At 42.1% G+C, this 27,735-nt stretch overlaps 1 protein-coding gene across 1 annotated transcript in view; it reads left to right on the top strand.

Annotated features, from left to right (window-relative positions):
* The window catches only part of LOC124606220 (bromodomain-containing protein 4-like), a 94,757-nt gene that overhangs the window by 20,119 nt on the left and 46,903 nt on the right, over window positions 1-27,735 (top strand). Inside the window, exons 2-3 of the mRNA XM_047138194.1 lie at window positions 4,973-5,196; window positions 13,634-13,780. Of these exons, the coding sequence (XP_046994150.1) occupies window positions 4,973-5,196; window positions 13,634-13,780 (371 nt within the window). The remainder of the gene's footprint in view (window positions 1-4,972; window positions 5,197-13,633; window positions 13,781-27,735) is intronic.

Below are 27,735 nucleotides of genomic sequence, written 5' to 3'. Positions count from 1 at the left end.
CTGGAGAACAAGTTTCTTCTCTCATTGCTAGAAAAACGGACGGTAAAGGCTGTGCGTGTGCTCTTTTCCTTGACAATGCACCAACGGATTGGGTCAACGCGAGTTTCATCGTGAAAAGTACTTTGATGTGGTTTCACATGCTCCCTACCCATCTCACCTGGTTCCTAGCGAGTTTTGGCGCTCTCCAACGATGAAAAGATACTCCGTGGACACAGTTTACCAAGTTTTCCTGTGTAACTATTTTTCAGTGCTCAAAGCAGACTCTTAACGAAGTATTCACACCGGCCATTGAATAATGTCGTCGACGTCGTTGTAGGTCTGTAGGACTGCTGCGATACTTCTTTGAGAAATGACTGAAGTATCAAATTTTTTGTGCGTCTATTTTGTGATAAAGATAACTGGTGGCCGTAGAAATTAAACTGTACCTTGCATAAATGAAAGGCACAAAACTGTGGGCATCCTACAGTATTATGTTTCTTGGTTGACCGGTTTTCAGCTTACAAGGTCATCACCAAATTATAAATGACTATCGCCACCAAAGAGGATACAGCACTGTTGAAAAATATATTACACACGAGAAATAAGGCGGAAAGGCAGCATAAATAAGTCCAGCGGCTCTAGACACGCCTAGCTATATGTGTCCGTTGTCACCGATGCAACAGTTGAAGGAGGAACGTCTACTTGGCCTCACTAGAAGCCTTTAAGACCGACATCACGGTATATCTTCGCACAACGACAATGATAACAGTTGTACCGAATGATCAGATCAGAACAGTTTCTGAGATTTTATACGTAGTACAAGGGCAAAACAAATTTAAAGTCAGTGCACTGCAAATGAATCGGAAATAATTTTTTTCAAAATGTGGTACTTATATAATTTTGACCAGTTCTTATAGCCAGGTTCACGTAACACGGTCCCTCATTTAATCCCAAAAGCCATAGTTCATCTTGTTCCTATGCAGCACAAAATTGCAGACGTGGACAATTAAAAAGATGAAAAACATGGAACACAACTCAACAAAACACTTAGGCTTGAATTATTGCATCTACTTGTAACAGCAATACGATCACAGTAACAAGATGTCACTATTTCTGTTCTTCCTGTGGTATGATTGGATATCCAGAACGAACCAATCACAGAAAAACCAGTTTTTACCATCTAGAAGAGAGACATCGCAGTGAGTGATGAATGCAGTCCACTCCACACGCTGTTGCAAAAGCTCATTCTGGAAAGGTGACTGTGTTACACCAATACGGTATTTCAATTACATTCTTCGTTGGTACGATTCACAGAGAAACACAACAAAAAGTCTGTACTATGACCATGATAATGTACAATAAATAAATATGGTTTACAAAGAGAAGTACGAGTGCCGTTCAACCAGTAATGCAACACTTTTTTCTGAAAGCAGGTTGGTTTTCTTCAGGATTCCAACACACCATATTATTACACACTCTTTAGGCTACAAGACCCCGTTTTCCAACATAATCTCCGCTCAAAGCGACGGCGTTACGCCAACTTACTAGGAGCACCTGTGTGCCCGCATGGTATCACTCTACTGGTCACTGTGGGAGCCACAGTAACCTCCACATCATCCGTGTACTGCTTCTCGCGGAGTGCATCCTTCATTGGGCCAGATGGAAGTCGGAAGGAGCGAGACACGGGCTGTAGGGTGGATGAGGAAGAACAGTCCAATAAAGTACTGTGAGCTCCTCTCGGGTGCGCAGACTTCTGTGAGGCCTTGCGTTGTCTTGGAGAAGGAAGAGTTCTTTGGCTTTTTTGTGGCGACGAACACACTAAGTCATTTCTTCAATTTCCTGAGTATGTGCACCAGGATTCTGTTCTCTCCCCTCTCCTCTACCTCCTGTACACGGCAGATATGCTCCAACCCCCCCCCCCCCCCTCCAGTACACCTCTTGCAGTATGCCGATGACACCGCATTCCTCGCCCTCCCTCCTACCCTTCAACGGTCCCAACGTCTTCTCCAGAATCACCGTGACCTTTTTGCCGCATGGTGTAACCAGTAATTCCTGACAATCAATCCTTCCAAGACCCAGGCACTCATCGTAGGTCACACCACTCGCTCCTTCTGGCTCCTGGATTTCTCCCTTACTGTCTGCGCCCGTCCTGTCCGCCTCACCCCCACCCTCACCTACCTTGGCCTCACCATTGACCGTCACCTCACCTGGATCACTCATCTCTGCTCCATCCAGTCCAAAGCCCACAACCACCTCAGACTCGTCAAACTCCTCTCTGGCTGGACATGGGGGTTGCACTTCTCTACCATCCTCCACACCTACAAATCCTTAATCCATCCCATCCTCTGTTATGCCAGTCCTGCCTGGATATCTAACCCCCCCCCCCTAATTCTATAAGTCCCTCCAGCTCCTCGAGCATCATGCACTCCGCCTCGAGTTCCGTATACGCCTCCCATCCCTACGCGGATCCTCTATGACCTCATTCCTTTCCCCCATCTGGTCCTATTCCTCGAACATATCCGCATACTCTACACCTCCCTCTGCCTTGATCCCCCTCACACCCTGGTTGCTCCTCTCCTCTCCCGCCTCTGCCCCCTACCATGCCTTCACTGTTGTGTCCCCCCTACCCTCCATCTCTACACCCTTCATCTCCTTTCCCAAGGTGGCTTCCATCAACTCCCCCTCCCGGATGATGCCCTCTCTCCCTCCATCTATCCCTCCTATCAACTCTGATCCTCACCCCCCCTCCTTTCCTCCGTTCTTTCCCTGGGCTCCCTCTCCCCCCCTTCCATTCTGTTTTCTCCCTGCCAAACCTCTCCTTATCTCCCTTCTCCCCCCCCCCCAAGTCCTTTTGTGTTCCCCTCCTCTGCGTTCCCCACTTCCTGTCGCGTCTGTCCAGCACCCCCCACCCCTCTTATGGGTCCTCATCCTCCATCAGCTCCTTTCCCCCCTCCCCCCCTTCGATTTTCCTCTTCTTTCTCCCCTTTTTTACTTTTCAATCATCTGTCCAGTTTCCCCTCACCTGCTCTCGGCTGTGGTGTGTCACATTTGCCAACTTTTTAGTGCAGTGTTCCAGTGAATGTCCAGTGTTGTTTCGTCTTTCTAGTGTTGCGAACAGAAACCATGCTGTCGCTGGATGTGAATTTTATGTCTTCTGCGAACAGAAACCAGACTGTCGCCGTGTTTTTTTAATTGTCTGTCTATTATTTTACCTGTCTGCTTCGTATGTATTTTATTAGCATCATCACCTCTTTGTTCTATGTTTTAAGTTCCACAATTTTTTATCCATGTTACTATTTAAGTCTCCTATTTTATCGCCTGTTTTTATTATTTATTCTCTTCATCTTATTAAAACAAAGTCTGTAGGCTGAAGGGCGGCATACTAAGCTGCTGCCAGCCCACCCCCTTTGGAGGGAATCGAAATTCAATAAAGGAAAAAAAAATACTGAGAATGTGGACTTCCCCCCGCCCGTGAGAGATCGGACAGGTATGTGCGACCTTGTTGCGATGATTAACAGACGCTACTCATAACGACTGACTGCTTTTCTTCACTACCAGGTATCCGGAGACATTCTGCAAGCGCCCATGAATGTCTGAGATACCCTGTTTTTCCGCGAAAAGAAATTCAATGACAGCTCTGTGCTTGGAACGCACCACCTTTACAGACGCCATTTCGAAGGCTACGTACAGCGCCGCCACCTATCGGAAACTTCATGAAACTACAGCGCATCAAGCGGGAATAATCCACGTAGTCCCACAAAAAATTCCGCATTTTTTTACCTAAATTGGCCAAGAAAAAAAGTGTTGCGTTACTTATTGAACGCCCCTCGTGAAACGTTTCAGCATGTTAGTAAAAGGAGTAAATTTTTCGGGCCAAAAGATATGCTCGTACACTGCTTTGCAGATCTATTGTAAATGACCTGACTAAATAAGAAAAAAGGAAAACATTATATTTTCGAAAACTGTAAGACCTTGACAATGTATAAAATTTCAGAATTTTAGATGTGATATATTTCATACTTATACTGCAAAAACTTGTGTGCTATGTGCATAGTACCGGGACAGTTGTACATCTTTCTTCTTTCTAATTGATTTGGCCAATAGTGGACTGGAGGAACAAAAGATTTACCGAATTATCTCTCTTCCTCCATCATCCTTTCATTGAGTGTCTTCCCATTTTCTTCTTCACAAGTGAGCTAGATCTTTGACTCGAAATTCCCGACCTTAGTTGGGAATAACTTTTCATTCCAGATTTGCTATGGATCGATTTCAGTTTCCTCCGAGTATTTATTTATTTTCTCCAGCCATTCTGTAGCCATTTTTAATTTGATGACATATTTAAAAATCTTTCTGGGGGAATCTGCTCTCGTTGTCTCTTGTAATGTGCACATATAATTTACAATTTTACTTGAGTATCAGGTCTGTCCCATTTCCTGGCTGTCCGTGAAGATCTATTCTTATCTCTCCATAAATTATATTTTTCTCTGTCTGATGCTAACATCTTCCTGGAGATATTTGTTTCTTTCTTCTCTAGATCTTCGCTCTCCCTTTGTTGTTCAATGTCAAGACATGCTGGCCATAAAATGTTTCTGTCTTCACTATAATTATATTTTTTCAGTCCGTGTTCGAGATCCTCCATCCTAGCCCGTTGTTTATTCGTCTGTATTAAGTGTATTTTAGATATATGCATTCTCTGGGATTTTTGCCTTCTCTTACTATTTTTCCAAACTTGGTTTCCAGATACATCACTTTATCTCGTCCTTTTTTGTGCACTCGGTATTTTAATGAATGATGCTGAGTCTTGACTTTTCTGTAGTCAGGTGTATTTTATGGTGCATGTCATCCATTATCTATCAACATGACTGAAAGCCTTTTAACTAACCATGTTTGATTGTTATTTTCAACATCTGAATCGTTTTGCATTCTAGCGATATTCCCGCTTCATGGATCCGTGAAATTCGGCATAAATTAATATAAAAATAAATGTACGCAGGTCGTTCACCACCCTACGATGAAGCAAAATCAGAGCGCCTTGAGACTAGGCAGACCGAACCGCCCCCTGCGCACCAGAAACCACCATCAGTGCCTGCATCCACGGCTGGCACGCCGCGAGCACCAGAGACTGCTCGAAGCCAAAAATCTTCCAGCCGTCTTAGCCGCAGGTCTTCCGGTCACAAGCCACAGGGTCCGCCACCGGTGCCTGAAGAAGTCACGGAGGTATGTAGAATCTTTCCGTCGTATGTACCACTCGCTGTATGTTATGTAAGTTCTTGTCTGTATGACGTAATGGTAGCACGACTGTGTGCTACGTGTTTAAGACCAACCGTAACAAGAACATTGATAAACAACAGGCACAAAAGAGTAATATGTTGTTGTTTTCAGTCCGAATATTGTGTTCAAACCTTGGTCGCCCCCTACGTGTCTACCTCCCTCACGTACCTCCATCGACAAATTAACTTTTCCTATACGCCATTTTAGGCATGTTGTGCCATAGGTCTACATTTCTTTTCTTTCCAGATTGTTTCAGTATCTCCACTTTGGTTATTCGCTCTGCCCATCTAATCTTCAGCATTCTGCTGTCGCACAATATTTCAAAGCTTCCATTCTCTTGTGTGAACTGTTTATCGTCCACTTTTCACTTTCGTACAAGGCTACACCCATACGAAGAGCTTCAGGAAATACGTCGTAGTGCTTAAATTTACATTCGACGTTAACATTTTTCTTCTTTTCAGAAAAGATTTCGTTGATATCGGCAGTCTGCATTTTATATCCTCTTCATTTCTGTCACTGGTTATTTTGCTACCTAAGTAGCGTTTTAAGGTCTCATTTCATAATCGGATTACCTCGGCATCACCTGATTTATCTTTTCAAGACTCTTTTCATTCTGTTCAACTATCATTGAAAGTCCTTTAACATCTTTGACAGAAAAGTAATGTCATCTTGTCCCGAAACTGTAATCCCTTCTCTAAATTTCTCCTACTTTCCTTTACTGATAGTGTAATCTACGAAGTCAATAATAGTGTGCATAGGCTCCATCCTAATTTCCTCCTTTCTCAATTACTGCTTCACACCTACACGTCCTTCGACTCTTACAGCCGCAATCTACTTTCTGTACAAGTTGTAGATGAATAACTTTTCGCTCTCTGTATTTTATTTCTTATAACTTCAGAATTTCAAAGAATGTATTCCAGTCTTTATTACCAAAAGCTTTTTCTAAATCTAAGAATTTCGTGAAGACGGATATGCGTTGCTTTAATCTATTTTATAAGTCAGTATTGCCTTCGTTTTCCTACCTCACTCCCTGCGTCGATCTTCTCCCCATGTCGGTTTCTGACAGTCTTTCCACCTTCCATCATTCTTATAATTATTATGCAACTACATCCTGTTAAACTGATGATTCGGTAATACACCTATCACTACATGCCATCTTTGGTATTGGAAGCATTACATTGGTCTTCATGTCAGAGTTAGTGGTGTAAACAAGAGTTAATGCTGCAATTCCTGACTAAGACAATGAGAATAATGAAGGCGCTGGGAGGGGTATGGTTTTAATACGGTTTCCGATTTTGAGCCAAACTGACATGCTTCCACGGCGGCCTGATAACGTAATTTACTATAAGGGATCCGAAAAATTAAATACGCTGACGTACTCTGATAATACTGCTCTGACTACAATTTTGAGCATGTGTCGCACAAATGATATAGCTATGATTAGTTAGTTTCATGTTCCATGGATCATTTTCACGATAAATCGCAATGAAGTGGAATGAATCGTTTCACATTCACTACGTAAACTTTTCTTTTAGAACGCATTACTTTGCACTTGTCTGTGAAGTGTACACCATATGTTATAGCTGTTTACAAAGACAATCGTAATCGTAACGTGAACGTGCATTCGTTATAATACTGTAATTATGAAAAGGAAAGTTGCTGCTCACCACATAGCGGAGATGCTGAGTCGCAGATAGGCACAACAAAAAGACTGTCACAATACAAGCTTTCGGCCATCAAGGCCTTTGTCGAAAATAGACGATTGCAACCAGCTGCCAGAGGCTGCAGTCATGTGTGTGAGAGTTGCGTTTGCGCGTGTGTGTGTGTGTTTTTTGTGTGTGTGTGTTTGTGTGTCTGTCGTCTATTTTCGACAAACGCCTTGATAGCCGAAAGCTTATACTGTGACAGTCTTTTGGTTGTGCCGATCTGCGACCCAGCATCTCCGCTAAATGGTGAGTAGCAACTTCTCTTTTCATAATATTGTTACATTCCATCCTGGATTTTCCATTGTTTCATACTGTAATTACATATACGAGGATCGAGATTCAAATCCTGTCAGTCCACCCAGAATAACTTTTCTGTGGTGTCTGGAAGTTAGTTAAGACGAATGCCGGGAAGTTTCCTCTGAAAGGGACAAGGATGAATATTTGTCCCGTCCTTGGCCAATCCAACTTAGGGTCCATCTCTGAAAAGGTTCAAACAATCTCGCAAGAAAAATCGTATCTACTGAACCGATGAAACAGACGGAGAAGTGTTGATGTTACGTGAAGTCAGTCAACGGTTCAGAATCATATATGGTCAGACAGCTAAGACAGGGAAACCCAGATATATCCAAAATGAGTAGATAACTCGATATTCTATTTTCGATAAGTTACAGCGGACAATGTGGTGGATATTCTGACGTATGTAATTTAATTTTTAACTTTTATAGTTGCCGAATTACTACATCGACCTTTCTAATGGAATTAAATATTTTTTTCTCTGGTGTTGAACAGAGGCTTCGTTGATGACTTGAACTACGTAATGGAGTGGAACTCGATCAAATACACTGGTGTACAAAAAATATGGACGAAAGCACCTTTCGCGTGATGTCTCACTGGCAAGTAACGTAGGATGATTCAGCTTGCTGCATGCATATAAAGAACTGCTACAGTACAGCGCAGAAGGTAACTGAAAGAAATACGGAAGACGAACAGAAATGACATCTTTTATACAATGACGATAATTTCATTGAAATAAAAACACGATTCACAGTTGTGCCCTGGTCTACATGGTCTACATGGTTCTTCATTGGGTGTGTGTCCACCACGGACAACCATGAATGTTCTGAAGCGTGCTCCCATGCCAGGCACAAGGTAGGTGAAGAGTTCCTGTGGTAAGGCGCTGCTCTCCTCAACGAGCGTGTTTCCAGAGAACTGGATGGCCGTTGGCGCATTTGGGCACGTTGCAGTAAGTCTCCCCAACGCATTTGACTCGTGCTCGACGGGATTTATCTGGGAGAAACTGGCAGTCCTTTCGCCGAATACTTTCGAAGAGCTCCTCCGCCAGCGCCGTTCGATGCGGTCACGCGTTATCACCCATAAAAATGAAATCTGGGACGAATGCACTCACGAAACAACGCACAAGGGAAAGGACTACAGTGCCACAATGACGCTGACTGGTGAGTGTAAAGTGTTGAAAGATTTGGGGGTCAGTACGCCCATGCAATATTATGTCTTCCCACGCCATAACACGTGGACCACCAAAACGATCTTGTTCGACAATGTTACTGGGCACTTTACATTTTCTTACCTACCGCCATATGAGGGCACGTCGAGAACAATCACTCAGAATTTGTTCTCATCTCAGAAGGGCACGTGACTCCACTCCTCGTTGGTTCACTCCCTATGCTCCTGGCACCATCGCAAACAGTACAGCCGGCGTGCTGGTGTCAGCAGAAGACCAAGTACTGGTGGTCGGGCAAAACGAACGCCCTGATGAAATCACCGTGCTGTTGTGGTGAGATTGCGTGCTTTGCAGCCCTGTTAAATCTGGTTGCAATGGGACCCGCTGTTTGACATGGATCCCTTCTTGCCTGTTACACAATGCAGCGGTCATCTGCTGCTGTAGCTGACAGTCGTCGACCACCAGCTCTGCTTCGAGCAGCAGAGTGCCCAAGGTTCGGAACTCCGTGCACGTGGAACAATGCTGTGAGCAGTATCAAACTCCTGGGCTACACCTGTCAGACCCGGCAGACATACCGAGTGCACATTGGGTTGCTTTTCTGCCCTGAATACTATTTCCCTAAGAAGCTCCATAATGCACCTAACAGTGGAGATCCCGAAAACTAGGAAACCCCTTCCCTCGTGTGCCTGCTCGCACGCTGGTGAAGGGATGGCCACCTGTTCACTCACACGTTGAACGGGTGAGACCAGACGGTCAGCCTCCTATTAGCTCTCTGCCTCGAGCGATGCAATCGCGTTAACAGCCACCACTAATCACTTGTCCTAAATGAGGGGGAATTCCCCTCCCCCACGACCACCTCGCCGGAACCACTGGAAGGTGCCTCGACAGCATATATATATATGACTAATGCTGGCCGTTTACGTGTTTCTAAATTACGTAATGGCCTAAATTTAACATTAATGAACGCATTAATTTTCAGTTCCTTTCACGCAGCTGTACTTGAAGCTAGGGTTCCTTCAGCCTGCAAGTTTTTAAATCAAAATACCTCTATGACTTACAAGGAGTTGTCTAGACTAAAGGATTTTAGATTAAAAATTAAAACTTCTTGTATTACTTTCACACGTTTTATGTTATTAGTTAAATTATCAAAAATATTGTTGATGTACATCGTAAACCTTTCTTAGCCAGTGATAGCTTTAGTACAGATTAATGAATGTCTTTTTCCTTCTACTGTTGGTATGGACATCGCTGTTCTTTTCAACTAGTGGTATATCTCTTAATATCGTGTTGGACCTCCTTTTGCTCGGCATAGTGAAGCAACTGGAAGTGGCATGGACTCAACACGTCGTTGGGAGTCCCCTTCAGAATTACTGAGCCATCCTGCCTCTACAGCCGTCGAAAATTTCGAAAGTATTGCCGGGGCAGGATTTTGCACACGAACTGTCCTCTCGATTATATTCCATAAATGATCGATGGGAAAGACGCTGGGCGATCCGTGTGGCCAAATCATTCAATCGAATCGTCCAGAATGTTCTCCAAACCAATCGCGAACAATTGTGTCCCACTGATCTGGCGCATTGACATCCATAAAAATTCCACCGTTGTTTGGGAACATGATGTCCATGAATGGAAGATTTTAGAAAAAGACGTAATTGAGGAAACTGGTGATAGTTATTTAAGTTTTTCTTGTCACTTTGCTTATAAAGAGGTTTAGAAAATCTCCTATGCCAGTGATGCATGATACATATCACTAAGCCCATTACATATTGAGTTACAACAACTCTTCAGAATTCGCTTGGAAATTGCATCAGCACCATATGAGCTTTTGTTTTTGAGAACTTCTATAATTCTACTATGTTCAGTGATTCAGATAGGTTACACTTCTAGCTGCCTAACGTTTCATTGGGTGACATTTCAAATAAAATCTCTAGCTTCTTCAACTGAACCTATTAATCCTATTTTTGTTAGTACATGTAGAAAGCGATCATTAAAAATATTCACAACTTGTGATATGTCAGTCACAACGTTATCATTCCCTTGATTGTGGTAGTTTCTAGTGCCTTGCCTGGTTACCCTGTCTTTCTCTTTGAAGAACATTAGTAACAATTTCCTCTGTTGCTTTCTCTCTAATGGGATTCATTATAACTGTAGTATTCTCTGAAAAAAGTACCTGTTCCGCTTGATGAATGTAAAGTAGTAGCCATTCATATATACAAGCTGTTTTCAGGCTATTTTAATCAAACGTTTAGGGGGTGATAGATCACGTCATGGAAAATAGCTTTTATTACCGACAAAACGTTCGCTGACGCTTCCCAGCGATGTCAGGCGTCGATTGTGTTGATATGCCCCTGAGAGGCGGCAGGCTGTTAGCACTGTAAGGCGTGTATATGAATTGCGCGTTGCCTATAATCCAGTCATCCGCTCCGCGTCAAAAAGGATAGGCGCACCAAAATTAAAGTAACTGATTCACTTCTAAAATATCTTTATTCTCTTAGAGACGCTCATTTTTAAGGTTTCCTAGTTGAAAATCACTCTGTCAGTTTACTGGGGTAGAGAGTACATGGAACACCTGGTTAGTAAACCCTGGTTGTTGTTGTTGTGGTCTTCAGTCCTGAGACTGGTTTGATGCAGCTCTCCATGCTACTCTATCCTGTGCAAGCTTCTTCATCTCCCAGTACCTACTGCAGCCTACATCCTTCTGAATCTGCTTAGTGTATTCATCTCTTGGTCTCCCACTACGATTTTTACCCTCCAAGCTGCCCTCCAGTACCAAACTGGTGATCCCTTGATGCCTCAGAACATGTCCTACCAACCGATCCCTTCTTCTAGTCAAGTTGTGCTACAAACTCCTCTTCTCCCCTATTCTACTCAATACCTCCTCATTAGTTATGTGATCTACCCATCTAATATTCAGCATTCTCCTGTAGCACCACATTTCGAAAGCTTCTATTCTCTTCTTGTCTAAGCTATTTATCGTCCATGTTTCACTTCCATACATGGCTACACTCCATGCAAATACTTTCAGAAATGACTTCCTGACACTTAAATCTATACTCGATGCTAACAAATTTTTCTTCTTCAGAAACGCTTTCCTTGCCATTGCCAGTCTACATTTTATATCCTCTCTACTTCGACCATCATCAGTTATTTTGCTCCCCAAATAGCAAAACTCCCTTACTACTTTAAGTGTCTCATTTCCTAACCTAATTCCCTCAGCATCACCCGACTTAATTCGACTACATTCCATTATCCTCGTTTTACTTTTGTTGATGTTCATCTTATACCCTCCTTTCAAGACACTATCCATTCCGTTCAACTGCTCTTCCAAGTCCTTTGCTGTCTCTGACAGAATTACAATGTCATCGGCGAACCTCAAAGTTTTTATTTCTTCTCCATGAATTTTAATACCTACTCCGAACTTTTCTTTTGTTTCCTTTATTGCTTGCTCAATATACAGATTGAATAACATCGGGGATAGGCTACAACCCTGTCTCACTCCCTTCCCCACCACTGCTTCCCTTTCATACCCCTCGACTCTTATAACTGCCATCTGGTTTCTGTACAAATTGTAAATAGCCTTTCGCTCTCTGTATTTTATCCCTACCACCTTCAGAATTTGAAAGAGAGTATTCCAATCAACATTGTCAAAAGCTTTCTCTAAGTCTACAAATGCTAGGAACGTAGGTTTGCCTTTCCTTAATCTTTCTTCTAAGATAAGTCGTAAGGTCAGTATTGCCTCACGTGTTCCAACATTTCTACGGAATCCAAACTGATCTTCCCCGAGGTCGGCTTCTACCAGTTTTTCCATTCGTCTGTAAAGAATTCGCGTTAGTATTTTGCAGCTGTGACTTATTAAACTAATAGTTCGGTAATTTTCAACATCTGTCAACACCTGCTTTCTTTGGGATTGGAATTATTATATTCTTCCTGAAGTCTGAGGGTATTTCGCCTGTCTCATACATCTTGCTCACCAGATGGTAGAGTTTTGTCAGGACTGGCTCTCCCAAGGCTGTCAGAACTTCTAATGCAAATGTTGTCTACTCCGGGGGCCTTGTTTCGACTCAGGTCTTTCAGTGCTCTGTCAAACTCTTCACGCAATATCATATCTCCCATTTCATCTTCATCTACATCCTCTTCCATTTCCATAATATTGTCCTCAAGTACATCGCCCTTGTATAGACCCTCTATATATTCCTTCCACCTTTCTGCTTTCCCTTCTTTGCTTAGATCTGGGTTTCCATCAAAGCTCTTGATTTTCATGCAAGTGATTCTCTTTCTCCAAAGGTCTCTTTAATTTTCCTGTAGGCAGTATCTATCTTACCCCTAGTGAGATAAGCCTCTACATCCTTACATTTGTCCTCTAGCCATCCCTGCTTAGCCATTTTGCACTTCCTGTCGATATCATTTTTGAGACGTTTGTATTCCTTTTTGTCTGCTTCATTTACTGCATTTTTATATTTTCTCCTTTCATCAATTAAATTCAGTATTTCTTCTGTTACCCAAGGGTTTCTACTAGCCCTCGTCTTTTTACCTATTTGATCCTCTGCTGCCTTCACTATTTCATCCCTCAAAGCTACCCATTCTTCTTCTACTGCATTTCTTTCCTCCTATTCCTGTTAATTGTTCCCTAATGCTCTCCTTGAAACTCTCTACAACTTCTGGTTCTTTCAGTTTATCCAGGTCCCATCTCCTTAAATTCCCACCGTTTTGCAGTTTCTTCAGTTTTAATCTACAGTTTATAACCAATAGATTGTGGTCAGAGTCCACATCTGCCCCTGGAAATGTCTTACAATTTAAAAGCTGGTTCCTAAATCTCTGTCTTACCATTATATAATCTATCTGATACCTTTTAGTGTCTCCAGGGTTCTTCCATGTATACAACCTTCTTTCATGATTCTTAAACCAAGTGTTAAACCCTGGTAGTTCGATGAAAACTCATCGTCCCATGGTCACCAAATACTAAACGTTACCTAACGTCTACAGGATTCGCCAGTGAGTATCATTTTGTCTCTAACAAAAGTATTTCCCCATGACGTGATCTATCACCTCTACAGGTTTGATGCAAAAACGTTGGAACAGTGTGTATAAGTAATAGAGCTGGACCCAAAACTGAACCCTGTGGGACTCTATTCGTGATTTATTCTCAGCTGCCTGACATTGTTTGAATTATTCAGTTTGCGAAGCAGTTATGTGTGACGTGGCAGGTGTGTGTGTACAGGAGGAGTGCGTGGTGCAGCTGCCGCCGCCCCCACCGCCGGGCGTGGACCCACGCCTGTGCTATGTGTGCCAGCTCAAGAAGCTGAGGGAGGAACGTGCCGCGTCAGCACCCAGGGAGCCGCCGGAGGTCACAGCCGCCAAGGAGCGGGTGAGTACTGGCGCCACCGCTCCCCTCTACTCAAGCACAGCCGCTAAGTCAGCACTTGCGCTACGCAAGCTACCGTTAAACAGTACTGAGAGGGGTTACGTGGTATCTTCATGCCAACCAGCACAGGTGTCCAAAACATCAGTCATGCGAAATGACATGGCCTCCTCACAGCAGTCGATCGAGGCAGTCAGGTAGATACAGTATTTCATGAGTTCAGGAAAGCATTTTATTCTGCCGCTCTGTTAAATAGGGAAAGTTACGAACAGGTTCTCCATTGAAAACGTGAACGTAAGTGGCATTATTTATAGGCACTATACAAGAAACCTTTGTTTCGTCTGTGCTGGTGATGCATGATGCAAAAAAGAAAAGAAAATATTCGTATTATCCCAGTGATAAAAACTATGGAATATGATATAAACACGTATCACTTATTATTGTGAAAGTAAGTTAATGTACACTGAGGCGACAAGAGTCCTCAGATACCTTCCAATATCGAGTTGGACCTTATTTTACCCTGATTAGTAAAGCATTTAGACGTGGCATGGACTCAACATGTCGTAGGAAGTCTCCTGCAGAAATATTGAGCCATGTTGCCTCCATAATTGTGAAGGTATCGCCAGTGCAGTACTTGCGCACGAACTGAACTAATGTGAGACCTGAGTTTCTCCTGGCGTATACAACTTTCAAATAACTTCCGGGAATTCAGACAGGTAACACTTTCAGCGACCGCCGATATTTCGGCGGGAGAACACCCCGCCATTTTCAAGGCAAACTGCAACGGACAGGCGGCGTACATGCAAATTTAATACCTCGGTTCTCGGACAGAAGCAGGAAAGATAACACACACACGCACACACACTGAACCCTAGTGCCACCAAAGATGACCAAAGTCAGAGCTATCGATAGTGAGACTATGAATTCGCAGGTGAGGCAGCATTGACTCTGTTCCTCTGTTTTTTGACAAGGGAGAGAGCCGGATTCCAAACAGAGTTTAAACAGAAACCTCCATCCCTGTTAACGAGGTTTCTCGCTAATTTAATCTCAACTGCCTCCCTAATAACACTGTCCCAATAGCTGGACGTGCATGCCAATATCTCGGTGTTATTATATAACATGGGGTGACCAGTATCCAAGCAATGTTCGGCAATAGCAGATCTATTTGGCTGCTGTAATCGTGTGTGCCGTTTATGCTCAGTACATCTGTCCTCCACGGTCCTGATAGTAGACTTAGGTGTTGACTCAGAATTATCGTCAATCACCCGATGTACAGTTGGTCGATAGCGCAACGCACGTTCAATCTTTCTATCACTATAACCATTTTGACGAAATGTAACTTCAAGATGGGACAGCTCAGCTGGCAAAGTCTCAGCGTCAGAAACGACATGTGCCCTGTGTACCAAGGTACGAAGTACCCCTTCACGCTGAGCCGAATGGTGACAACTATTAGCTTGTAAGTACAAGTCGGTGTGAGTACGTTTCCTGTAGACTGCATGTCCCAATGATCCATCATCCTTCCTCCTAACCAACACGTCGAGAAAGGGAAGGCAACCATCCTCTTCCACCTCCATCGTAAAACGAATGTTCGGGTGGATCGAGTTCAGATGTTCTAGAAAGACATTCAAATTCTCCCTACCGTGAGGCCAAACAACGAAGGTATCGTCAACGTATCTAAAGAAACAGGCGGGTTTTAAAGGCGCCGACTCCAATGCACGTTCCTCGAAGTCTTCCATAAACAAATTTGCGATCACAGGAGACAACGGACTACCCATCGCAACTCCATCTGTCTGCTCGTAATACTGGTCATTAAATAAAAAGTAAGTGGATGTCAACACATGCCTAAAGAGATTAGTTAAATCAGCACCAAACCAGGCTTCAATTAACCGCAACGAATCAGACAGAGGAACACGAGTGAAGAGAGAGACCACATCGAAACTCACTAAAATATCAGAGTCATTCAGCCTCAGTCCCTCCAAACGACGTAAAAAATCAGCAGAGTTCCTGATATGATGTTCACACCGTCCTACTTGTGGACTCAACAGAGAAGCAAGATGCTTGGATACACGATATGTCGGAGCGCCGATGTTACTCACTATAGGACGGAAAGGAACCCCTTCCTTATGAACCTTTGGAAGGCCATATAACCTAGGGGGAACAGCACTATAGGTGTTAAGCCTCTTGATTGTGTCCTGCGACAAACCACTTTTCTTCAGGAGGCTGTTGGTCTTTCTCTCAACACTTTTCGTGGGGTCAGCATCGATTCTGCGATACGTTGAATCAGATAGTAAACGTTGCATCTTTTGTACATAATCATGTTTATTTAAAACAACGGTGGCATTGCCCTTGTCAGCAGGTAGAATAACAATACTGGGATCAACTTTGAGAGAGCGTAAAGCAGCCCTCTCTGCTGCTGTTACATTACTCTTGGGTGGACGAGCCCTAGTCAAAACACGGCATGCCTCCCTCCTAACTTCCTCTGCAGCGTCAGGAGGTAGTTAGCAAACTGCCTGTCCAATTGAACTAATAAAATCAACTACCGGCAAATTCTTCGGAGTGGGTGCAAAATTTAAACCCTTCCCTAGCACGGATAAGGTTGCGTCGTCAAAAGATTTCTCCGTGAGATTTATCACAGAACGTCGAGATATAACATCCGACTCCGCGCGATGAAAACGTTCAAACTTTGCCAAATGCCGGGCAGTAACGGAGTTGTACTCCCAGTCAGCATGGGTCCATGAGGCACCGTCCAACCAATCCCAAGTGAAATCAGACACTTCAGATGCAATCATTAAATGAAAACGATACAATTCTTTGGAAACAGAATCCAAACGTCGACGAGTAAAACGAATCCTTTCGCGAACAAGAGCCAAGCCAGCACGTTGCTTAATACGATTGGCGGCAGGAGAATTAATATGGTGCACAACCTTAGCAAATGTTGGAACATTATTTTCATCACGACACCTACATAAAAACGACAAAGCACATTGCAGTCTAACTCGACAGCTACGAAGTTTATCCAACTTACGTAAACACCGATACATTTTCTCCCCGTAGAGGTAAACAATGTGAGACCTGAGTTTCTCCTGGCGTATACAACTTTCAAATAACTTACAGAAATACGATGTGAAATGTGTTTTCCGACCTCCATCTAAAATTAGAGCACTTTTGAGTTCCGTTAAGGATGATCTTGGACTGCGTAAGGCGGGTGTATATCCTATTCCTTGTAGCTGCGGCATGGCATATATTGGTCAAACTATCAGGACCGTGGAGGACAGATGCACTGAGCATAAACGGCACACACGATTACAGCAGCCAAATAGATCTGCTATTGCCGAACATTGCTTGGATACTGGTCACCCCATGTTATATAATAACACCGAGATATTGGCATGCACGTCCAGCTATTGGGACAGTGTTAGGGAAGCAGTTGAGATTAAATTAGCGAGAAACCTCGTTAACAGGGATGGAGGTTTCTGTTTAAACTCTGTTTGGAATCCGGCTCTCTCCCTTGTCAAAAAACAGAGGAACAGAGTCAATGCTGCCTCACCTGCGAATTCATAGTCTCACTATCGATAGCTCTGACTTTGGTCATCTTTGGTGGCACTAGTGTTCAGTGTGTGTGCGTGTGTGTGTTATCTTTCCTGCTTCTGTCCGAGAACCGAGGTATTAAATTTGCATGTACGCCGCCTGTCCGTTGCAGTTTGCCTTGAAAATGGCGGGGTGTTCTCCCGCCGAAATATCGGCGGTCGCTGAAAGTGTTACCTGGCTGAATTCCCGGAAGTAATTTGGAACTGAACTAATGTTCGATGGGATTCATATTGGGCGATCTTAGTTACCAAATCTTTCGCTAGAATTGACCAGAATGTTCTTCTAACGAATAGCAATCTATTGTGGCCCTCTGACGTGGTGCATTGTCATTCACAAAAGTTCCATTGTGTTTGGGAACTTGAAGTCCATGAATGGTTGCAAATGGTCTCCAAGTAGCTGAACATAACCATTTTCAGTCAATGGTTGGTTCACTTGGACCAGACGACCACTCCACATAAACACAGCCCACACCATTATCGAGCCATGACCAGCCTCCACAGTGCCTTGGCTCCATGGCTTCATGGCACCTGCACCACACTCTAACTCTACCATCAGCTATTACCAAATGGAAACAGGACTCATCTGACTAGGCCACGGTTTTCCAGTCATCGAGAGTCCAACTTGTATGGTCCTGAGTCCATGAGAGGCGCTGCAGGAGATGTCGTGCTGTCAGCAAAGGCATTCACATCGGTCGTCTGCTGCCTTAGCCCATTAAAGCCAGATTTCACAACACTGTTCTAAAGGGTACGCTCCTCTTACGTCCTAATCGATTTCTGTGGTTATTTACCCTAGTGTTGCTTGTTTATTAGCACCAACAACTCTATGCAAACACAGCTGCCCTCGGTCATTAATTGAAGGGTATCGCCACTGTGGTACCCGTGGTGAAAGGTAATGCCTGAAATTTGGTATTCTCGGTACACTATTGACACTTTGGATCTCGGAATATTGAATTCCCTAACGATTTCCGAAATGGAATGTTCCATGCATCTATCTCCAACTACCATTCCGTGTTCAAAGTCTGTTGGTTGGTTGATTTGGGGGAGGGGGCCAAACAGCGAGATCATTGGTACCATCCGATTAGCGAAAGATGGAGAAGAAAGTCAGCCGTGCCCTTTCAGAGGAACCATCCCGGAATTTGCCTAAAGCGATTTAGGGAAATCATGGAAAACCTGAATCAGGATGGCCGGATGCGAGTCTGAACCGTCATCCTCCCAAATGCGAGTCCAGTGTGCTAATCACTGCGCCACCTCCATCCGTCAAAGTCTGTTAATTCCCGTCTTGCAGCCATAATCACGTGGGAACCCTTCCACATGCATCACCTGAGTACAAATGACAGCTGTGCTTCTTTTTTTTCCCTTTATTGAGTTTCGATTCCCCTCGAAGGGGGCGGACTGGCAGCAGCTTAGTACGCCGCTCTTCAGCCTACAGAATTTGTTTTAGAGAAATGAAGATAATAAATAATAAAAGCAGGTGATAACATCGGTGACTTAAATAGTAAAATGGCGGAAAATTGTGGAACTTAAAACATTAAAAAAGGGTTGGTGATGCTAATAAAATACATAGGAAGCAGACAGGAAAATAATAGACAGACAATGAAAAAGCACAGCGACAGTCTGGTTTCTGTTCGCAAGAGATACAAAAATCATACCCAGCGGCAGCATGATTTCTGTTCGCAACACTTTGGAAAGACGCACAACACTGAACACCCACTCGAACACTGCACTAAAAGTTAGCACAAATATGTCACACCACAGCTGAAAGCACATGGGAGGAACCTAGACAGATGATGGAAAAGAAAAGGGGGGAAGGAGAGGAAAAACGAAGTGAGGGAGTGAGGGAAGGAGCCGACAGAGGACGAGTCATAAGAGGGGAGGGGGGCTGAGCAGACGCAAGAGGGAGTGGGGAAAGGCAGAGGAGGGGAATGCAAAAGGACTCGGGGGGGGGGGGGGGCGGGGGGGAGAAGAGAGGCAGAGAGAGAGTAGGTGGGGGAAAAACAGGATGGAAGGGGGGGGGGACAGCCCTGCCAATCCTCTGTCCTGTTTACTTCGTGTACGCGATGCTACCGCCATCTGTATGTGTCATATCGCTATCTCATGACTTTTGTCACCTCAGTGTACTTAGCTTAATGGAGGTCATCCATCAGACGCCTGATGCACATTATTTGCATTATGCAAAGTCACTAGCTTCCCCATTCCATTACATTAACATAGTCCTGTTCGCCTATTCCTACTACATTACAGCTTTAACATTTTTCACATCTGTAATAGCTTTCCTTTTTGCCTATCGCAGTGTTTCTCGTTGTATGACGTTTGAGCACTCACCCTTTATATGTGGTAGCGTTGCTTTTATTCGCGATGAAATTTTTGAATTTTCTTGTTTCTAGTGCTTGACTTCGTTTGTGTGTGCGTTTTAGTTGGTGGCAAATCACCGACTTAATATTTAATTGGCTACAGGATCCTAAAATGCTTTTGTTTTCTTAGAGTGACCTCTATTACCCATGTCATCCCCCATTTTATATTTGCTTCCCAATTTCTATCTCTATTTCGCTGTTCTGTGTGGAACTCATCAAAGAGTCTTTCTGTTAACTGATTACGTAGAATCTCGCATGGTGCTATCGCAATAATAGCAGGCAATAGTTCGCTTAATTCATTCTCAGAATCCTCTAAATGGACCTTTCATTTTCTATGTTTGTGATGCCAGTAGACAACATCCTAAAGCCGATAAATATGTTTGGGGTATGTGTACGTAAACTGCTTTCTTGTTTGTTTGTTTTCCTTCTTTTTAACGGTTTACTTCATCTACATAAGCGGTACTACGTGCAGTAGTAACACGCAAACACCTGTGCTGTGTCTACAGTGGAGTTAACCACTGCTTCATGTTCATGACTCGTCAGATATGAGGCATTACTATTTACAGGGATGTACAATCGAGATTTAATACATGTTGCAGCAACAACCGTTGACATTTATTGTAGTGGATTGAAGTTCACGGGAAACTGGACTACTCAGCTAACGCAGAGCTGGCCAGGCTTATCGACAATAAAACTATTCGTACAGTAGAATTTCAGCAGCTGCTTCTGGATTTTGCTCCGGAAATTCATCAGTAAGCAATCTTCAACTAGCTCGTAAAATGCACACGTAGAAGAGCAGAGGTGGAGCAGCGAATCTAGTACTATCACAAGATGGAGCAACGAATCTAGTACTATCACAATGCGTGTATCCAGACAGTGGTGCCAAATTATTTTGAATCCATGCTTTGCTATCTATATGATTTTGATCCTAAGTTTGAGAACACTGTAAAACAGGAACAGTTTCACGTCTGTCATACCTCCCTACATTATGCCTAGTATTACTGTAGTGATTGCAGATGATTTCATATCCCAGGGCAGAGTGCTGCACTCTCAGGAAGTCTGACATCTGAAACTGTATTTCTTAGTTCTTCTTAATCAATAAAATTTAGAATCCCAAAGTATCTGCTGTGATACACCTTAATTCTCGATAACTCGTAAAAAGTGAAGACTTAACTTCGTTGGCTCTAGTTTACATCATCTAGAAGAACAGTCGCCGAATTTAATACAGAGATGAATTACTTTAAAGTGATGCATTGTCGGTACTTGACAGTGATCTTCTTGAAATAAAACTGATAAGCAGTTACAAATTTGATTTTTCGCTAAGTTCCTATAGGACCAAACTGCCGAGATCATCGGTCCCAAATTTGATTTTGTTTGACAGTTGTTCATTCTACAACGTTTTCACGCATTTACGTCATTTGCTGCGCATACATCCACGATTATACCACACTTAGTCATCAGATTATTTATGTTTGCCAACGTATATAAAATATTACACCTATCTAGAAACCACCTCTCAAAACTCTCGAAAAATTCTCCCAGGGAACTCGAAAGTCGGAGGTGTCCCAAACGGCCGTCTGTCCGGCAGCCAACGCACTACTTGTAGGTACACAGGTCGGTCGACAGCAAACCATCCAATCGTTTCACAAATCCATTTGTGAACCTTGCTATATGTGCTGTGTGTTCATATTTTCTTTAGGTACGGTAGTGGTAATGTTGTGGTAAATCGAAAGATTTTTCGAAAGTCTAGAAGTACCAAATCCAACACTGAAGTGTTCAAAGCCAAATATCAGGTTGATAACTGTTTCAATTTTACGCCAACACTTTGGAGCGGACATGTCAAATGCTGTCATCGCTGTATGCCATTTTCCTGGATTAGATGTCCTCTACACCTACATCTACATCTACGCGATTACTCTCCTATTCACAATAAAGTGCCTGGCAGAGGGTCCAATGAACCACCTTCAAGCTGTCTCTCTACCGTTCCACTCTCGAACGGCGCGCGCCAAAAAAGGAAAACTTAAATTTTTCTGTGCGAGCCCTGATTTCTCTTATTTTACCGTCATGATCATTTCTCCCTATGTAGGTGGGTGCCAACAGAATGTTTTTGCAATCGGAGGAGAAAACTGGTGATTGAAATTTCATGAGAAGATCCCGTCGCAACGAAAAACGCCTTTGTTTTAATGATTGCCACTCCAATTCACGTATCATGTCTGTAGCACTATCTCCCCTATTTCGGAATAATACAAAACGAGCTGCCTTTCTATGAACTTTTTCGATGTCAGTCCCACCTGATGCGGATCCCACACCACACAGCAATACTCCAGGATAGGGCGGACAAGTGAAAGCAGTCTCTTTAGTATACCTTTTGCACCTAAGCGTTCTAGCAATGAATCGCAGTCTTTGGTTTGCTCTACCCACAACATTACCTATGTGATCGTTCCAATTTAGGCTATTTGCAATTGTAATTCGTAAGTATTTTGTTGGATTTACGACCTTCAGGTTTGTATGACTCATCAAGTGAAACATCCCCTTTTGAACAATTATACAGGACTGTGCTTAAACTGACACACAATATTTTTTAGCGCAACGCAATCTGACTTTCAAAAATCCCTACAAAAGAATGGCCCTGACTAACATTAACCTATACCTTTCACAAATCACTTACCTCACAAAAATCTTAGTTACTCGAACTACTGCAATACAGCGAGCGCCACTACTGCCAGCTAAATTAAAGTTTCAAACTACCGAAGGCACTAACTACTGATAGGGATAGTTAGCAAATGAAAGATTTTAATAGAGCACAAACAATGTATTTACCTTAATAGTCATAATATATATAGCAGTTCATGCCATCCAGTCTTACAAATTTCAAAACTCCGCCATCTCTCTCCCACATCCACCACTGCTGGCGGCTCACCTCCAACTGCGCAACACTATGCGCTGTTCACATCCAGCTGCCCAACACTACAATGGCAGACAACAATGCTAACTAGCCACAGACTGCACACAGCACAGCCAGTGATTTTCATACAGAGCGTTACGTAACGTTGCCAATAAGAAAATATAAACAGCCTACTTACACAGCCCCCATGCTCCCCACAAAAAAAATTTACAAATTGTTTTGGGCAATGGCCAATAATGATTTGATAAAATTTTTCATAATTACAATAACAAAGATATCAAATGCAGACACTTATTGATACAATGTTGGTCAAAAGCTAAAATTTTCTCACAGTCCATAAAGACAGTCCAGATTGTTCATCACAGTAAAATAGCAGTGTTTTTCTCAAAGTCTGAGCAGTAGAAGAAAATGCACAGGGAAGTAGTGGATTTCCATGCAGTCTTGAAGAAGTAGTGTTGTCCTTCCAACGAAAAGACAGTGCTGACTCTTGACATGCAGACAGGTAATGCGTCACAACATAGCAGACGCACAGCAGAGTCATTCGAAGTTTTGAGGAATATTGGTAGGTAGGTCATCACAGAGCAGACCACTGTAGTCCTGGTAGAGATTACGGTATTGGTGGGCCACCAGAGGTGCAGACCCACTGTAGTCCTTGTAGAAATAATGGTATTGGTGAGTCATCAAAGGTGCAGACCCACTGTAGTCCTTGTAGAAATAATGGTATTGGTGGGTCATCAAAGGTGCAGACCCACTGTAGTCCTTGTAGAAATAATGGTATTGGTGGGTCATCAAAGATGCAGACCCACTGTAGTCCTTGTAGAGATGGCCAGCGGCCATCTGTTGTGACTGTGCAGGTGCACAATCACCATTGAAGAGTCTTGCGGATAATAGAGCAAGTCCATAACCACCACTTGTGCACTCACAAAGTTTTTGGAATTGTCCTTAGAACCAGCAATGCTGTTATCCAGTCCCTTGCTGAATTATTAACACACGTGCAAACACTAACAGTCCCTACTTCTCACATATTGTCCATATACTATGACCAACAGAAACGTGTGCAGTGAAATGTAACTTACAAGTTACTTAATTTGATGAACTGGTGTCAATTACAATTTTATAACATAAGAGTACAATAACAAAGGTACAAAATGCATAATTAAAGAACATAACAGTATAGATAACATTTGTAGTACAGGCTTTACAAAAGAATCGAAATAACATATACATCAGTGTTACAGGAATTATGACATAAGTACATACATAAAAGATCAGAATAACTTTTGAAACATCAACTTCACACATGAGCAAAAAAACAGAACAGATAAATAATGTCTAAACATCTTTACAAAGTAAATAACATAGTATTAGAAAAATTCTACAACATAACTCTCATCGTCTAAACACATAAAGACAGGAAAAACACAAATAAACAAGGATACACAAACACATAGCAGAATAACACAAAGGAAAAGGACAGGGTTTGTTTTACTACAGTATCTTGTAAACAAAACTTTCTTTACTTCTTGGAGATCTCCCTTCGTTCTTCATTATTTCAAAAAGTGCTATCTATACCTGCTTTCTGTACTTTTTTCGTAAAACTTCTCAATGCATTTCTTCCAATTCATCGCAACTCATTCTCTTATATAGTCTACCCCCTCTTAAGCTAACTAAAATCTACTGAGCTCAGATGCTAAACTAAGGGATGAGGCAATTCAGCAGCACAAAACAATTAACACAAACATCAATGACAAAAAAATTTAAATAGGCAAAGCAATTGCATTAGTATAACTAATATAAGGCAATGAGCAGCAAACAAGAGAAATAAATCAGTAGTAAAACTGGCTTAACAGAGTAATGTAAAGTGAAATTTAGTGGCACTATGCCTGGCAAACAGCAGCAGCAAATGCAGTAACTAATATCTAAACACAACAAAGCTCAAGCAGAAAGAATATTACACTAAAGACAACAATGCAGATAAGGGAAATGTATATTCACATCTTAATGTCTATGTAATTAAAGTGGTGCACCACAACTTATTCTACAAAAGAAATTACCAAGTACTTGAAAAGAAAATTCTGTATGCAATTCCTGTGAAATGTTTTGTGCTCCTTCGTTTTTTTTAAGTATATCATAAACTGATTATTAACTGGATCTGTAGGCATAAAATATCTATATTAGTACATCTATGAAATTTTATTTTAACCAATGCTGCAGTGCAGCTAGAAACTAGATATTAAACAAAATGAGCAATCTCTCTACTAGAAAGACAATAGATATAAAATGTTTCTCATCATTTCATTAGGCATTTCAGTAAATATCATAAATTAAGAGCTCCACAGTGTAATCATATGTTTTCAAGTTTGAGTGTGTCGTATTTGCGATGCTTTCTACAAAGGAATGACAATAGCGAGGATAATGGCCTCCCTTTTTTTTTACCTGTGCCTCTGAAAAGGCACACACTAATGGCTTTTTCTCCAGGCGTCTGACACAGCTGGGTGCCCACGATGCATTACGTGCAGGTGGTCATTTAACTTTCTTACTGAAATATTTACGACAGCAGTTTCCGCTACAGTGACAGTCTCATATAAAAATATTTCACAGGTCAAGAATTTGCGTTACAGATCTGTAGAAACAAAATCTTATGAATATAACAGTGTCCAAAAAATTTTCGCCGGCATTGTGATACATTCACACATTTACACACATTTCATAACTCTTAAAGTACGATTCTTGGTTTCCAACACCCTGTTTCACAAGTCAGAGTCCCTAACCACTATTCCTTACCTTATTACACATATACATATTCATAGACATTCTTCAATATTTCATCATAATAAATATGTAGCATAATCAAATTCCTCATATAGCATCATCTCATTGATCATAAACATACCTCAACAACATAATACACATTGTCGTTGTAATAATAACAACGTAACACCTCAGTCAAATCTCAAAATCGTCGTAGCTTTCTGCAATAATTTCAAAACCTAAAGAAAATTCTCTGCTCATTTCAGTACTGTCATTTACCTCAAACGTACTTTAAACATCGTGATCCCATACCAAATATATCATTCAAAGCTCTCATAATATCACAATGGGTCCGAAATATATGAACAGTTCATAAAGTACAGACAAAATACAATTTCGTAAGTGTGAAGTTACCCAGCTGTGTAATTGCGTAAACATGTGTCACTGATGTAGTAAAAAAATGTTTGTCTCTCTCAGTTAAATGATCAGCTAGCTGTGTAATTTATGTGTTAGAGGAATATGGTACCAATGTGTAAAGTTGTATAAGCAAATACCATATTAGCTAGGGCTCCTTGTGCTTGCCACACACATGGTACACAAAGTAAGCGTGCACCCCCCTGAGGATTAATGTAATTATACCCTCAGGTGTTACAGATTACAACAATGGAATGAAATGTATTACGGAAAACCTTTGTATCATTATCCTTGAAATATCTTTAAAAACAAATGATTTAAGTACAAAATTAATCACTCAAATACGTGTCCTGTAGCGCTACATGTGCGTCTTGCTGTAAGATAATCTCTGTGGAAGTGTCGTAGTTATTGTCCTCTGAAAGCTAAGTTCTGCAGAAGCCAATGTACTTACCTCATGATAAACAAAAGTGAAATGCTTTGCATATAGATATCTTAGTTATTACGCTTATTGTTGTGATGAAGAAAGTACTGTGCTGTAATGTATTGTTGTGCTGAGGAAAAGGCTGTCTCATTGTAGCTATACCACAAAAGTTACTACTAAAACATGTTTTACTTTCCAGAATAATTCAGAAAAACTGTGCAGATATAAAACAGAAACACTGCAAAAGCAACATTGTAAATTGTCACTCATTAGTAGTGTCGTAATAAAATCGTGTAGCTGTCACATAAACTAACCACTGTGTCATCTGGTATCTCACAGAAAGTACTTTAAATCCAGAATGTATTTTCAAGTAAACCAAAATGTTGCATTAAAATCTCATTAGCAGTACCAGTATATGTTCTAAGTATGGAAGCCTTATAGTCGTTACGTAATTGTGAAACTAACAAGCAAGAATGTACACACACAATACCACTGTGACGTCTGTTCACTATAACAATGCATTCATAATTTCTGTTTAAATAAGTTCTCTTGGTTCTTGACTGGATAGTTAACTTTAAAACATTGTTGCATGTTAACAGTTTCTCAGTGTGACAAATCGTACTAGTAGCGTGAAGTGAAATATTTTATAGCAAAGACTAAGTTAAAAACAGATTATCTCTCAATAAACGGTTTTACATGTGAAATGTGGTGTAACCCTTTGCTCTTCCTAGTACGCAGAGTTTGAACTTGAATTCAATTATCATGCGGTATACGTCGGTAAAGAATACTGGAATTTTTCTCAAGGTTAGCGTCAATGTTATTTTTCCCTGAGCCAGCCGGCGCACGTGGCTGCCTGCGGTGCGAGTCATTGTCTGTTTCTTTGTTGGCGCACGTCGTTACTGGGATTAGGAGACCTAACTTCTACAAATTCGCCTTGCCGAGAGGGCCCAGCCCTGTTAGAATCCCGCCAGTTCTGATGAAATTCACGTCTGTCGTTATGATTATATCGTCTGTCGTCATGTCGGTAGTTCCTGTAGTTTCTTTCTTGTCGGTTAAGTGGTGGAGAATTTCTCCCTGAATTATCACTGCACTGTGGACCGTTACGTCTGAAGTTATTCTGTCTCCCGTAATAATAATAGTTCTGGTTGCCAAATTGTCTGTTTCTATGATTGTCTCTGTCATATTCATTACTACGGAAATGTGATCTTTCTCTATAACTATTACTCTGCCAGTGATTGTCATACGGGTGGTGTCTGTTTTGGTCACGATTTACATTGTAAGAATAGGCTTGTCGTGTCCAGTTATTGTTTCTGTCGTCACAGAATTGTGATGGATGTGACCTGTAGTGATTGTTTTCCTGTTTTCGCATCCCGCGACTGTCAATTTATAATTCTTGTAAGAGCCCCTGAAAAGCTTTAATGTCGTCTTTGCAACGCCCTGCCAAAATAATATTTCTTAAATGTTCAGGCAATTTCATTAAGCAAATGCGGATGAGTTCTGAAGGGCTGCATGGGTTTGAAAGATATTGATTC

The sequence above is a fragment of the Schistocerca americana genome, chromosome 3 (assembly GCF_021461395.2).
Source record: "Schistocerca americana isolate TAMUIC-IGC-003095 chromosome 3, iqSchAmer2.1, whole genome shotgun sequence".
Lineage (NCBI taxonomy): Eukaryota > Metazoa > Arthropoda > Insecta > Orthoptera > Acrididae > Schistocerca > Schistocerca americana.
The sequence above is the reverse complement of the archived record's forward strand: the minus strand, read 5'-3'. Positions and strand labels throughout refer to the sequence as shown.